General features: G+C 41.0%; 1 protein-coding gene across 15 annotated transcripts in view; it reads left to right on the top strand.

The window, feature by feature from the left end:
• Positions 1-14987, top strand: part of LOC138738423 (HMG box transcription factor BBX) — a 285557-nt gene that overhangs the window by 227067 nt on the left and 43503 nt on the right. For all 15 annotated transcript variants that reach the window (XM_069888607.1, XM_069888615.1, XM_069888604.1 and 12 more), the window contains 2 exons: positions 291-461; positions 10578-10817. In XM_069888607.1, coding sequence (XP_069744708.1) covers positions 300-461; positions 10578-10817 — 402 coding nt within the window. In that variant the 5' untranslated portion in view covers positions 291-299. The remainder of the gene's footprint in view (positions 1-290; positions 462-10577; positions 10818-14987) is intronic.

Here is a 14987-nt window from a genome sequence, read left to right as displayed (position 1 = left end):
ATAGGGTGCAGAGGCATTATTTGGAGAGGGCTTCCCCTTTAAGAAGTTCTGCAACGAACCGGAGAATGGTGCTCCCGTGTTCTTGTTGCTGGCTGCCAGTTCTGCACTAGAGGGAGCTGTTGCCCCATCTAGCCCTGAACCATAATATGAATCTTTGTAATAATGATTGCCCACATTTCTTTAATTTGATGATCAGTACCCATGGCTGGGGTTAGGTGTATTGCAATATGCCACTACACCATTATGTCCAGAGTTGCTAATCATATACTGTTTCTATTTGTGTTTTGCAGCACAGCACCATGAAAGCCGGCAGCAGAAATAAAGACCACTCAGCAGATGGCGATGGAACTGGAAAAAGACCAAAACGGAAGTGTCTTCAGTGGCATCCGCTGCTTGCTAAAAAAATGCTGGACTTCTCTGAAGAGGAGGAGGAGGATGAAGAAGATGAAGATATTGATAAGGTAGAAATAGGAGTTGTATTGTAGACTTCATGCTATTTTTAAACTTGGGAACCGATTGGCCCTATTCCTCCTCCCATATTGATATTCCAATACAAGTATCACACCACATTTCATAAAAAAGGAGATTGTAAGTAACTTATGCAGCAAAATATATGATGTATTCCTTGTTCTGCTCTTTTTGTCACATTTGACAGCAACTGTTTAATTCTTCTACTTTGCCTGTTCTTAATAATTTATTGTGGATCTATTTGTATCCATCCCACTGTAGTTATTTTAGTTGATTAGATTATTTTTGTACTGTTTCCGGATTTTATCCTTGCCCTCCTTTTTATCATTGGTGTTACGACCCTTTGGTGCTTTCATCCTTGGACAGGGGTCAGCACCAAACTGCAATCCACCCTCTGCCATGGGCTGGATAATGCTGATGGCAGCTCACCACCTACAATCACCACCTAGGGCACACATGTCAAACCCTGGCCCGCGGGCCAAATTTGGCCCGCGATATAATTATATTTGGCCCGCAAGATCATATTAAATATATATGAGAGTTGGCCCGCTGGCCGCCGCGCAAGTAGAGCACGTGCACAGCAGCAGGCACTACCGTAGTAGATTTTAGCACTTCCACAGCAGGCACAGCAGGACACCGATATAGTTAACGGGAACGTTAATTAGATATTCACAGCGGCACAGATACAACGGACCCGCCGCCTAGCTCCAACGGACCCGCCTCCTAGCTACAATGGACCCACCACCTAGCTACAACGGACCTGCCGCCTAGCTCCATGTGGCTGGACGTGGTGGGTCACCTCCGCGTCTCCTTGAGCTTCATCTGTGGGCGGGTGCTGCTGGGCATCGGACTTTCCGCTGGGGTGGAGGTCGCGGACGAGTTCTGCCGCTCTCACGGTATTCCCGGTGAGATGGCGAGACCGGCGGGGACTCCTTGGGTTGTTGGCGGCGGTTGCGGCAGGCGGAGACGGGGGCGGAGGAGGGAGAGGGGGCGGGGAGGGGGGGATGCCGCTCGGGTTTGCTGGCTGGGCTGGGGAGGGCTCCCTGCAGACCTCCGCTCCCTGGCATGCTTCTCGGCAACGTGCGATCCTTGGCTTAAAGGTTAGAGAGAAATATTATTTATTGAATATTTTATTTCTTATTTGTTAATGCTTCTTCTGGAAAGAGTTTAACCAAAACTATTATTAAACATTTATTTTAATAAGAAAAAGTTTAACATTACATATGTTGAGAGAAAACATGCAGATGTTGTTGAAAATTTTCAATAAATATTTAGTTCGGCCCTCGACTTAGTCCAAGTTTTTAATTTTGGCCCTCAGTGAATTTGAGTTTGACACCCCTGACCTAGGGACTCCATTCATACTCATCAGGGTCAGTGCAGAGTACTGACCTTGCCAAACTTCGAAACTCAGTGAATTAGCCCTTGGTAATGTTCTTGTGTGGCTCCTGCTGGGACATCCTGACTTGGGCAATAGGCACAGCCAGAATGAAGCAGGGTCTTCTGTCAACTCTAACTTTTTAAAAAAAGTTTTAAATGCCTCTAATATTAAGATGTTAAAATATTATTTCTCACAAAATAAAATATTAACGAATCAACAAAATTATAAAAACATTGGAATAAAATAATTTTGATAAAAAAGCTTGTGAGAAGCCCCAGTGAAATGTATGACCCGACACTAACTTTGACTATGTAGGTTTGGAGCAGTATTTTTTAGTAATAGTGGACATCACAGTTCGTTTGGATCCACTGATGAAATCCAAGTAGCAGCAATTGACTCAGGAGTCCAGGACCCCTTGCAAATCTTTATTTTGTATCGGGGCTTGCTTGCATGGAAACAGTTGAACAGTCATGACCAGCACGACTGAACCCAATGATTCCATTCTGTCTGTGCTCTATAGGACTGCACTTCTGACACCAAGATATGATTCAAGTGCAATTTACTTCTGCTCATAGTTTATGGTTTCCTTCTCCACTATCTACAAGCCTCTGATAAATCAGTCCTTGCATCTGCCTTGTTTGATAAGTGATTTGCTGTTTAATTGTGAATTCCATAATCTAACAACAAATAAAAGCAATTTTTTCTATTCAAAATCGAGGTTTTTTTTTTACAGATACCAATCAAATTATGCCTCCCATTTAACACACCTGTCCTTTGAAGGTGAAATCATTTTTCCCCATTCATTTATTGTTTTCCCACTTCCAGGCGAATGTACCTAATTGCACAAATTAATTTGATATTAGTTTAAATCTCACATTTTTATTAATGATTATGGCTACTCCCCTTGCTTTTGTGGTAAATGAAGAACAGTAAACATGTCCAACCCAATCTCTTTTTAACTTTGTATGTTCTGCGTCTCTTGAATAAACACTATTTCAGTGGAATGTCTCTTTAAATTTGTAAGAATATTTTTCCTCTTAATTGGAGAATTAATCCCCCTTGCATTTAAGGAGATTATTTCAAATTGACCTTAAAGAAAATTTTAAAAATTGATACCTCAAGGCATAAATCTAGATCGAAAATGACGTGTGAGAATAATTAAAAACACATGTGAGACCCACCCATTAACGACCCCTAAACTAAGCATCCCCAGGGGGTAGGCTACTCTCTCTAAATATTCAAGAGTTCTCAACAGTTTTAAAAAGATGTAATGAGCATTAAACCACATTAATTAAGATTTCTTGATTCTACAGCTTCTAAAGGAGTACAATCAAAGTCTAGGAGCATGTACATAAAACCTGATAAAGCAACATGAATAGAACTTAGATAATAACATATGCAAATGTTTAGTAAAGAAACATTATGAATCAAAAATATCATAAGGCACTTGTGTAAGACAAAGTGTTGAGTCAAAAATTAAGGAGATGTATTTACCATAATAGCCAGGTGGGAAAGAATTTCATGTTGTGAAACTTTTTTGTGTACTCGTATCAGGATCACAGGGGGGGTCCATCCAATGATCACTGAAGTAAATGTCACTCAATGTATCGAGTGCTTAAGCTTCACAATGGACGGGTCCATTGTGGACGGAGAAAGAAGACTTTCAGTCATTATTGTCGCTAGATTTCTTAAATTTCACTACTGCGGCTGAAGTAACAAGCCACTTTATGACTCCTTTATGCGTAACCTGAAGTTAAGCTGGGTAATGCAGGGAATAGTCAATGCCCCTCTCCCCTAGACTCTTCTTGACCTCCTTGCAGGTGTCCTTAAGGTGTTGCAATCTCTGGCTACAGTCAAGAAATAGATAAATCCCGTTCTTTTCATAGTGAATCTCTCCTTTTTGCCTGGCCAGGTGCATAATCTTGTTCTTAAAGTTGAAGCGCTTCACAATTATAGGTCTCTTTCTCCGTGAGTCGTCACCACTGGTAGGGGGGTTCCCAAGCAGCGAGCTCTCTCGCAAGTGATGGGAGCAGTAAAGTTTTTGATGCTAAAGATTTCTGATAGGATTTGTTCCAAAAATCCAGCTTCATTGCGACCTTCAGCTTTCTCCTGGAGATTAATTATCTAAACATTGATTCTCCTGCTCCTGTTTTCCAAGTCATCCACCTTGTCTCTCAACAACTGCACCTCTTTCTCTAATTCCTCAATGTGCATGGTGACCTCTTTTGCGTTGTCTTCATTAGCCGACTCTATTTCCTTAAGTTGATCAGCTAGTGTTGATAATGCAGATTCTATTTTAATTAGCAAGGACTGGATGTCAGTTGTTTGTGTCGATTCATGACGATATTTCTTTCTTGCTTTCCCCCTTTTCCAGAGCCGGTCGCCATCTTTACAAAATACAAGGCTGCTTATTTCTTCAGTTGGCGATAAAATGTCTTTCTTGCTTCTAAGATTATATTGTGACGTGCACTAGTAGCAGATGAGATTTGGTTTGAAAATTTTAGGAATGCAATTTTAACAATAACAGAGCAAGATAAAAGATATCCATTGAGGAATTCTCAAGGAGTTGACAATTACATGGCTTTCCTCGTAGCTGCCTCACATGACCCAACCCTCATTCTTTGAAAAGTTATTTTTCCATCAGGAATTCCATATCCTACTATTTACATTTGCATTCAAAAAAAATTTGAACTTCGCTTGTTTCTTTTGTCACATGAATCAATCTAGTAATTAAAAATGACAACAACATATTGAAACACAATTTGAATGCATACATTGGATTTTTTGGTCTTCTGTGTGCTATTGGAAGGACTGGTTACTACAGTATGAATTCTTAATTAAAGTCTTTCAACTGTGCCTTCACCTTCTGTCCTCTCCTTGGCTCTGGCCTTATTAATAAGGCAGAATATACATTGTTCATGCTGGTGTTGTTTTTCGTGTAAGAGGGTCATGCTGGTGGTACTGTTTCTCATGTACAGCAGCCAGACTAATATATATGAATATTTAGAACAGTAAGGTGTGCTAAAGTTGCTTTTTTTCCATTTGAAGATTGGTATCCATTCTTGAGATCAAGTGCACTGCAAAATGCTACCATATTCTTTTGAGTTTTGCTGAGATAACTATCTTTAGCCCCTTTCACACTTGCATCCCACTAAATCGGCTGTTCAGTGTGGGGGTTTGGCTTTTCACACTTGACCACTCCTAACTGGGACAGTGAATGTTTTCACACTTGCAGTGAACCATCCCCGGGGTTAGGACTGTTCTACCTTCTACCGGTGATGTCATGACGCATCGAGCGATGGTGAATCTGCCCTAAATCCTGATCAATGTATTATGATCTTGTATTCGAACAAAATTAATTATACTTAATTAATGATACATAATTAAGCTTTATGTACAGCACAATATGAGCCCTTCAGACCCTGTTGTTGTTGTGCCCATCTATATAAACCTTTATAAGAGATTGTGGGAAAGTACTAGCAATAAATAGCAGTAGCGGACAATTTTTAAACAGGATGGGAAAGTTGGTAGCGCTATAGCTCTTGATTTATATAGTGTGGGAAAGTTTGTAGCATAATAGCGCACAATTTAAATGGCATGGGAAAGTTGATAGTACTATCACGCACAATTTACAAAGACCGTGGGAAAAACGATGGTGGACCTGTCCTCCCAGAATTCCATGTAACAGAGAAAGGGCTCTATGCTCGACTGCAGCGCAGAGCATCGATAGAGGGATTTCTCTGCCGCACGGCATTCTGGGAAATCAGGTCTGCCATCGTTTTTTCCACGGTCTTTGTAAATTTTATGCTATAGCACTACCAACTTTCCTACGCTGTTAAAAAATTGTCCTCTATTGCTATATTTCCTCCTTTTCTCTCCTGCTGTGACTTTTCCACGGCAAAGTTTATACCTTCATTTTAATCTTTTCTTCCTTCAAGTTCCTGCACTCACGCAGGGTCATTTCAGTCCCACAATGCATTTATTTGTTTCACACTTGCCTGATTGCAACGCCAGCGTCTGCAGACGCTGAGAATTGGATTAGGGGTTGAGGCCTTCAATCTCCAGAGTTGACACTAAAGATCAATTGATGGTTAATTCCTGGGATCACTTGCAAATGTGAAAGGGGATTTTGATGCTGGAATCCCTGTAACTGCAGTGTGTATCGATACTCATTTGGCTTCAATGAATAAAAAATTGCATTTATTGGTAAGGTGGTAGCTTCAACACATAAGTATGCAAGTGCTCTGCTATAATATTTTAAAAATGGCTTCTCATGCTTTTATGACAAATGTTTGACCAATTGGCCTGTAGTTTTCTGGTTTTCTTCTCCCTTTACTTTAAATAAAATACTTTGGTGATTGTGATTGTTTCATTTTAAAACACTTATTTTTTTTCTAATTCTTAAACTATCCTTTACTAAAATCTATCCCCAGCTGTGTGTGTGTGTTATACCCAAACCATTACAGTCCAGACCAAAATCGACAAACTTACTTCAAGGTTCAGTCTTTCAAATTCAGTGTTGAAACGTAGTCATTTGAAATTTGCTGCCCAGAATTAATGTTGAACTGATGGGAAGACTGGAGTTGTGGCTGCCATAGACTCATGAATTCTTCTTGTGTTGCCTTTGAAGAAATGTCCCTTCACAATCTGATGGCAATAAATTTGATTTGATGTGGATACTGTCTGACCCATTGGATTCCTCCAACAATTCTTTGTCATCCAGTCAGGACTAGGAGACTTGTCAGCCCACTGTTTCATCAGTTTGCACGGACCACTGCCCGAGTTATTATAATTGTCATGAGTTCTTCCCTCATTTCCAAGATAATGGTGATGAGTTTATGGTCAAATACATTGTACATATGCCTGAAATTCTTTCTTGTTGCAGCTGAATAGGCACTTTGTTTAAAAAAAAATGCAATTGCAATAGTATACTTAATTGAATAAAAAGAGACAATAAATACAAAAGATAGATAATAAATATTCATGGTTCTCTTGGTAGAAAAAATGACTTTGTAATAGTGAGGAAAATCTTTTTGCAGTGTCGAAGCAGTCCATTATTAGTGTAACATTGTGAAGTTTAAAGAGCCTGATAGCTGTTAGAAAAAGTAAACACGAAATGTTGGAGGAACTCAGCTGGTCTTTTCAGCATCTGTAGGAGACAAAGATATATCACCGACGTTTCGGGCCTGAGCCCTTCTTCAAGGAAGAATCCGAAAAGGCAGAGGCCAGATAGATCAAATTCAGAGAATTCAAGCAATGGGAGAAGAATCCAGACCAATGAAGGGTGTTAATTAAATATGATAGGGGACTATGTGAGAATTTATCTTGTCTGTGTGAAAGAAGAGATGACAGAGGAAGAAGGGGGTGGGGGGGGGGAAGGTTAAAAGAAAGCCAGAGAAGGGGACCTTCCCCTATGATCGCAGGAGCTGTTCCACTTGTTCTCATATCTCCTCCCTCAGCACCATGCGGGGTCCCAAGCAGTCCTTCCGAGTAAAGCACTTGTGAATCTGCAGGGGTCATATTCTGCATCCGGTGCTCCTGCTGTGATCTCTGCTAATAAGAGAGACTGGGAGATCACTTTGTTGAGCACCTTGGCTCTGTCCACCACAATAGCATGGATCTCCCAGTGGCCACCCATTTCAATTCTCCATCTCAATCCCTTGCTGGCGTATCTGACCATGGTCTCAGGCATTGCCAGACTGAGGCCACCCGTAACTTGGAGGAACAGGACCTCATCTTCTGACTGGGCACCCTTCAACCAAATGGCATTTTCTGGTTTTGGTTAAAACCCCATCCCAGCTCCACCCCTTTCTTCACTACCATCTCTCCTTTGTCTGTCTCCTGTCGCACAGACATGATAAATTCTACCTCGTCCTTTATCTACAATCTACTACAATCACAGCATCTGCAGCCTGTCGTGTTTCACTCAGCTATTGGAAAGAAGCTATCCTTGAACCAAGAGATGCTGGTCTTCTGCCCAAAGACAACAGTGAGAAGAGGTTGTGACCAGGGTGATCGGACTCAAAAACATTCAGCTATCCAGGTGGCATTGTTCCTTCACTGAACTGTTCTTCAGCCCCAAACTGGGTCACACCTTCTCCTCCAACCCAAACCTTGAAACAAAATGGTGTTCTTCAAGTATCTTCATCCCTGGAGAAAACAATTCACCTTCTTTCCTGCCATCCTCTTTTCTGCTGTGGTGCAGAAAGCTTGAATTTTGGAATATACCCTGTGACCCTGTGGTAATATTATTTCCATAGCTATGGCTTACAATTGTTCATCTCCAAAGAAATTAATTTAAAATTATGTTATGCATTACTTGTGTTTGGTGCATGACATCTCTGGTACATATGTGTAAGATTGAATGACTACTTCATGGAAACTAGAGGAAAGGTATGGAATCTAATACAGTTTCTTCTTCTGGCTGTCCAAACCATTGGATGATGACGGTTCTTTTCAGTCATTTTGTGGGGTTTGGTATGTGCATCCTGGAGTGGCTGTACAGGCTGATCCTTGACAGGCCCTGCAAGGATACCCCCCTCCTCATAAAGGAACAGCGTGTGCTGAATGGATTTTGGGTAAATAATGAGTTGCAGAAGTCCAGACCCACCCTCTCAACATTCCCTCACGGGAATGGTGAGGTCCAAGACTGCTGGGGGAAAGTCTGTTGCAGTGAATGGCCAGACCAAGCTTCGATGCGAGGGAGGCCCTTTCCGCGCTTCACGGCACATGTTTGCTAGATGGCCGTTGACCCTACAAGAGGGTTCGTCCGCCCTTTGACGGGTCTTGTTTCTCATCCTGCAGGGTGTCTTGCCACCCTCGCCACCAGACATGTCAACCACCTGCTATGCAGTAGGTAGCACTGGGTTACATGGTAGCACTCAGACAAGTGACCTGACCTTAAATTGTATAGAGATCTAATAGCGGCCTATAGGTATAATGTAGGTTATGTCATGCCAACACTACAGATTTGCAGTAAGCACACTCTTAATCAGGAACTATCTTTTTCATCTTGGGATGCCTAGAAGTGCCACTTTATAGAGTAGACACAAAATGTATAAATATAGCAAAAATATTATTATTTCTAACATTATCAATATGCTATCATATTTAGTATTATATTGCATAGTGAACAACCATAGTTGATACTCATTCCAAACCATCAGCATATTAGATTGTGTATAAATAATGCAATCGTGTGCACATAATTGCAGGTATAATAGAGCTAAGCTTTTGATCACCTTTGGAGTCTGTAGTTGCCATTTCTCAACACGAGGACCAGAGTTGTGCCAATGAAAGTCAAAGAAGCCATTATGAGGTTGAAAAACAGGAATGATATCGTGAAGAACATCGCCCAAACCTTCGGACGACCAAAATCAACTGTTTGGAACATCATTAAGAAGAAAGTGAATACTGATGAGCTCAGTAATCAGAAAGGGACTGGTAGGCTAGGGAAGACCTCCGATGCTGATGGAGGAAGAATTCTCATCGTAATGAAGAAAAATCCCCAAATGCCTGTCCGACAGTTCAAAAACATTCTTCAGGAGGCAGGTGTGGATGTGTCAATGACAACTGTCCGCAGAAGACTTCATGAACAGAAATACAGAGGCTACACTGCAAGATGCAGATCTCTAGTTAGCCACAGAAACAGGATGACCAGATTGCAGTTTGCCAAGAAGTATTTAAAAGAGCCTGCAGAATTCTGGATAAGGGTCTTGTGGACAAATGAGACCAAGATTAACCTGTATCAGAGTGATGGCAATAACAAAGTATGGAGGCATAAAGGAACTGCCCAAGATCCAAAGCAGGCACCTCAACTGTAAAATGTGGTGGTGGGGATGTTATGGCCTGGACATGTATGGCCTGCCACAAGTGCTTCATTGATTGAACTGCTGATGTCAGTGGCAAAATGAATTCTGAGATGTATAGAAACATCTGCTCAAGTTGGAGCAAATGCCACCAAACCCATTGGATGACACTTCATCCTACAGCAAGACTATGATCCCAAACATTCTTCCAAAGCAACAAAAGAGTTTTTCAAAGCTAAAAACTGGAAACTACTTGAATGGTCAAGTCAGTTACCTGATCTAAATCTAATTGAGCATCCCTTCCATCTACTGAAGTGAAAACTTAAGGGGACAAGACCTCAAAGCAAGCAGGAGCTGAAGATGGGCACAGTAGAGGTCTGGCAGAGCAACACCAGAGAAAACACTCAGCGCCTGGTGATGTCTATGAATCACAGTCTTCAAAGAATCATTGCATGCAAGGGATGTGCAACAAAGTTTGAAACATGACTTCTTTAATATGCATACCATTTCTATGTCCCAAATGAGGGGACTATGTATAAAAAGTGCTGTAATTTCTACACGATCAAACCAAAATGTATACAAATAACTTTGAATGTGAACTTTAATCATTATGTGAATTGTTTGATTACAAATTTAAAACTGTGGAGCACAAGGGCAAATCAAGGAAAAAAGTGTCTTTGTCCCAAACATTATGTATTTGCAGTGAAAAAAAATTTTTTTTTTTACAAATAATTGTTGCATATAAATGAAAAGAACAGCTCCTTTTGTTAAATAATTGTGAACTACATTTTAAAGTGAGATTTTTTTTGTTACTGAATATAACTTGAAAATTTGTAAATCTGGTTTCATTACTTCGCAATAAAGATAGTTCTTATTTTTCTTGTATCATATATTAATATTCTCCGTTTTGTTGTTTTCTACAGGATGCTTTGATGAGTACGGAGGGTCTTGAACATGAGGCAGATGAGACAGATGACGATTCTTCTGAACAGCGAGCTCGCAGGCCAATGAATGCATTTCTTCTGTTTTGTAAACGTCATCGCTCTCTGGTTCGACAACAACATCCTCGTCTGGACAACCGTGGCGCTACAAAAATTCTAGCAGACTGGTGGTCAGTTTTAGATCCAAAGGAAAAGCAGAAGTATACTGACTTGGCTAAGGAGGTGAGCAGTATAGCATTGTAATCTGTGTGCAATGATTTCAAGTCTGTGCAGAAGGAATGCAGCATTTGAAACAAGGCACTCAATATTCAAATTAAGTCCTTGCAGAAGAAAGGTATATTCATTTTAATTGCATTAGTTTCTTGAGTAATTGATTATTACTATTTCACTGTATGTCCCCAGTTGCACCCATTTCAAAAACTTGCAAAGAATGCACATGTGCAGAACGATGTGTAGGCTTGAGCATTCAGAAACTTGACTCTCTTGGTATTGTCTCAAAAGAGGCATTGAAATATCTGAAGGGCCAAACTTGGAACTTCAGCCTCTAGATTTTTAGGCAAATAGTCCAGAAAAAGCTAGGCTTCTCCATTCAACTGTAATGAAGCTTTAGAAACTTGATGCATTGTGTTAATGTGACTGAATAATGTTTATTGTTTGTACAGTTTCCAGAATTGGGAATCTAATAATATTTCTACCATTACAAAAGCTCTCAAAAGGTCAGTGGTCAATAGTATTTCTTTATAAACAATGATGCTGTCATTCGCTACTGACCACAAAACCCAGATCAGGGAGAAGTGAATCAATGTGGAAATACTGTACACAAGAACACAAGGCAGGACTAGGTTTCCTGACCCCCACAATCCTGCCCGCAATTCTATACAGTCATGGCTGATCTACCCCAGACTTCAATTCCTCTTCCTTTACAGCATCAGATAGCCCTCAATTTCCATGTCTTTCAACCTCCTCTTTACCTGCTCCAGTTTCCACAACCCTTTGGGTCAGATATTTCCAACAAGCTCTGTGAGAAATTTGATGCACCTTCTTTAATGACTGCCCTCTTGTGATTCTGTTCCCTCGTTCAAGTCTCTCTCACCAGTGAAAACGTGTCAATATATATCTTGTCATGTACCTTCAGATGTTATTTTTCAATAGGATGACTCTTTATTTTTCTAAACACTAAAAAAAAATTTAACCAGCTTCTTTAGCCATTGGTGATGGGTCAACTCTCTCATACTTAGCCAAGTAGATCTTTTCTGGATTGCTCCAAGTCCTAGTTCAGTATATTGTAAATAAGGAAACCAAAATTGTACACGATATTCCTGGTGTGAGCTCATCAGTCCTGTACAATTGCAACAATCGTCCCTTCTTTTTAAATTGAAGCACGTTTGTAATAAGTGCCACTTGAAGTAACCTGCCACATATTACTGCTAATTTTGTTTTTGCACAAGAAACTTATATTCCTTTGCATGCCTATTTGCATTTAAGAATTATTTGTCTTTTTGTTCCTCTTGCCAAGATGCATGACCTCACACTTTCCTATTTTGAACTGTATTTGCTAAGTTTTCACCCTCTCGCTCAACCTGTCTATATCCTCGATGGATTTTAGCCTCCCACATATTCTTGTATCAGCCAGCAAATTCAACTACCTTGCATGTTGCCCACTTTGCTAAGTCATTAATATAAGTTGTAAATAATTGCGGACCCAGAAGTGATCATTGAGTTACTTCACAGCGAGTAGGAATGAATGGGTTATTTTTAGTTGGAGAGTTTATGACCAGTGGTGTGCTGCAGTGATTGGGGCAGTGTGGGCCAGTATCCAGAAAAATAGCATCTTGTAAATGATGATTGGATTAATCTTTTTTGTACATGAATCACTGACAATTAACTCACAGATTCAGCAGGTAAATACCACTTGCTTCCTTAAAAATAAGATAAGAGCTTGACAGTAGACTCATTTTGCTTCAACTATATAGGAATGAAGTGAGACATCTTGTGGACTTTGCGTACAGGTCTCCCTTATATCTGGGCTTAGAATTGTGAAGATTTATTAGATTGATTCCTGAGATTGGAGATTTCTTAAATGAGAGGAGACTTTTCAGACTAGGTTAATACTCTCAAGAGTACAAAAATATAAGAGGTGATCTCATTGAAATTATGCAAAAGACTTCAGGGGCTTGTAAGGAGTTGATGTTTCTGGAAATGTTGGTGGGGGTGGGGGGGGGAGGTGAGTTCAATGCCTCAAAATAAAGATGTAAACCATTGAGGAGAAAGATAAAAATAATTTCTTCATGAATCTTGAATGCCCAAGAAAGCTGTGAGCACTTGACTGCTGACCTATAATTGAGAGAAGAGTGATTGATTTTTAAATATTGAAGGAATGAAGTATTCAGAACCAGTGCTGATCTGTGAAAAACACTACTGTGCACTTGCCTACCATTTGAAAACGCTGTCCACCACTGTTTTCCTCATACCCAGATTAGGAAAAAGAGGTTCGAAGGAAAAAAGATCATCCATGGACATTTTGAATGGTGAAGACGGTATAAGGAGCCACATGGCTCACTTCTGCATCTATTTCTTGTGCCCCTATGAGTTGGATGAACCTGCAGGCATCTTTGTTTTCATTTTTACTTTCTGTATCATGCTACTTGCTCCCATGTAGGTAGTTTTGTTGAGGTAAATGAGCAACTGAAGAAGAGGAGAAGGGCTGCTCCAAGTAAAGACTGCTTTCTACTTGATTTACTGCACCATCCAGGGCTGTCAGCTGGCTGGGGCACTTTGAATTTATAATATATCTATCTCAGAATATAAAGTGTATTTCCATTATAATAACTGGGCCCCAGCACCTTTATTCGCCTCTTAACTGGGAGTATAAAACAACTATTAAATATGGGGAACTTTAATGAAACCGAGAAAGCAGTACAATGTAAACTGTCAAGCTTGTGTCGTTTTATCGTAGTCATATCTGTGATATCTGAAAGTGGTAGAGATATACCACTTTAAGAGCCCCATTGGCTCAACTTGTCCCTGCTGACTGAGATGTCTGCCAAAGCTAGTCCCATATGCCTGTAATGGGCCCATATCCCTCTCAACCTTTCCTATCCATGTATCTAAGTGTTTTTTTTAATGTTGCAATTTTGTCCATCTCTACCACTTCCTCTGGCAGCTCATTCCATTTATCTACCACCCACTGTGTGTGTGGGGGAAGGTGCCCCCTGGGTCTATACAAACTGTCATTATATTTCTTGCAGTACGTATGATCCATGCTGACCTCTGGGGATAAGGATTCCCTGTCTTCTGAAAAATAGCTCTTTCCTTCTATCCTTGATTTTGCCTTCTGGCCAGATATGTTACTATGTTGGTCCTGTACCCTTGATTTGACTTGTATGATATTGCCAACAAATCTATTACCTGGAATTTTTTCAGACAGAACAGCATTTTGAAAATTCGTATCAACTATATTAATCCTCAAATCCTTCCATCATTTCAGCAAAGAGCTCTAACACAACCAAACATGATAAGCAGGGTAGCGAGAGAGAGAGAGAGCCAGTGTGTGTCTGTTCCCTGTTCGTTCTCAATTCAACTAACGCGCCCTCATGGTTGCGAGTACAGTGGCTGCAATGCAATTGCATCGGATGCAGAGCAGCCGATGGCAGCAGCTGTGTACATCCTCTTTCTTGAGCTACCCTTCGCATGATACAGAGAACATGAATAACTTACACTAGTGCAGCAATATATACATTCAACCCAATTCAGTCCCAGTGTTTTGGGTTTGGCTTCCACAGATGCCTAGCGTGCGTTTTGTAATAGCCCTCTGCTGATGTGGAGGCTTGGGGCACCTTGTCCTGATTGTCTCTACTGTCCACAGACTCGGGGACAATGTCCAGCTCTTCTCCTATAGTTTCTGGGGGGGCTCATGATCCAAATCCCAAAAATGCCGATTTGTCTGGGTCATTTTGAGATGGTGGGGTGGCTCTCTTACTGGGAGGATGTGTCATCTGTTCCTCCTGTAAATCTTCTCCCCCCCCTGAACGAACCAGGTATGACCTGGGTTCCTAGCAGTCCATTTCCACTATACCCGGGCAGTCGTAACCTTGTGGAGTCTGCATCCTTACGACTCGCCCTTCGGTTAGTGGGATGAGCGGCCGGCTGGTTTTGTCATAACTCCATAAGTTTCCTTGCCACTGATCGGGTAGTAGGGTATTCCTGTTCTGCCTTGACGTTAACCATTGTGCTGGCCATCTGTGAGGCAACTTCCTCCACGGTGATCATGGGGTGATGTGGTCTTTTCAGGGCTTCCTTGAGCTCTCGTGAATTTTTGCAAATTCGGATCTCCCATCCATCTTTTCTCTTGGTGGCCACCATGAAGACCACCCATTTAGTTGGCTCTGAGAC

This window comes from Narcine bancroftii, chromosome 7 (genome assembly GCF_036971445.1).
Source record: "Narcine bancroftii isolate sNarBan1 chromosome 7, sNarBan1.hap1, whole genome shotgun sequence".
In the NCBI taxonomy this organism is placed as follows: domain Eukaryota; kingdom Metazoa; phylum Chordata; class Chondrichthyes; order Torpediniformes; family Narcinidae; genus Narcine; species Narcine bancroftii.
Note: the sequence above shows the minus strand (reverse complement) of the source record. Positions and strands in the feature narration are given on the sequence as shown.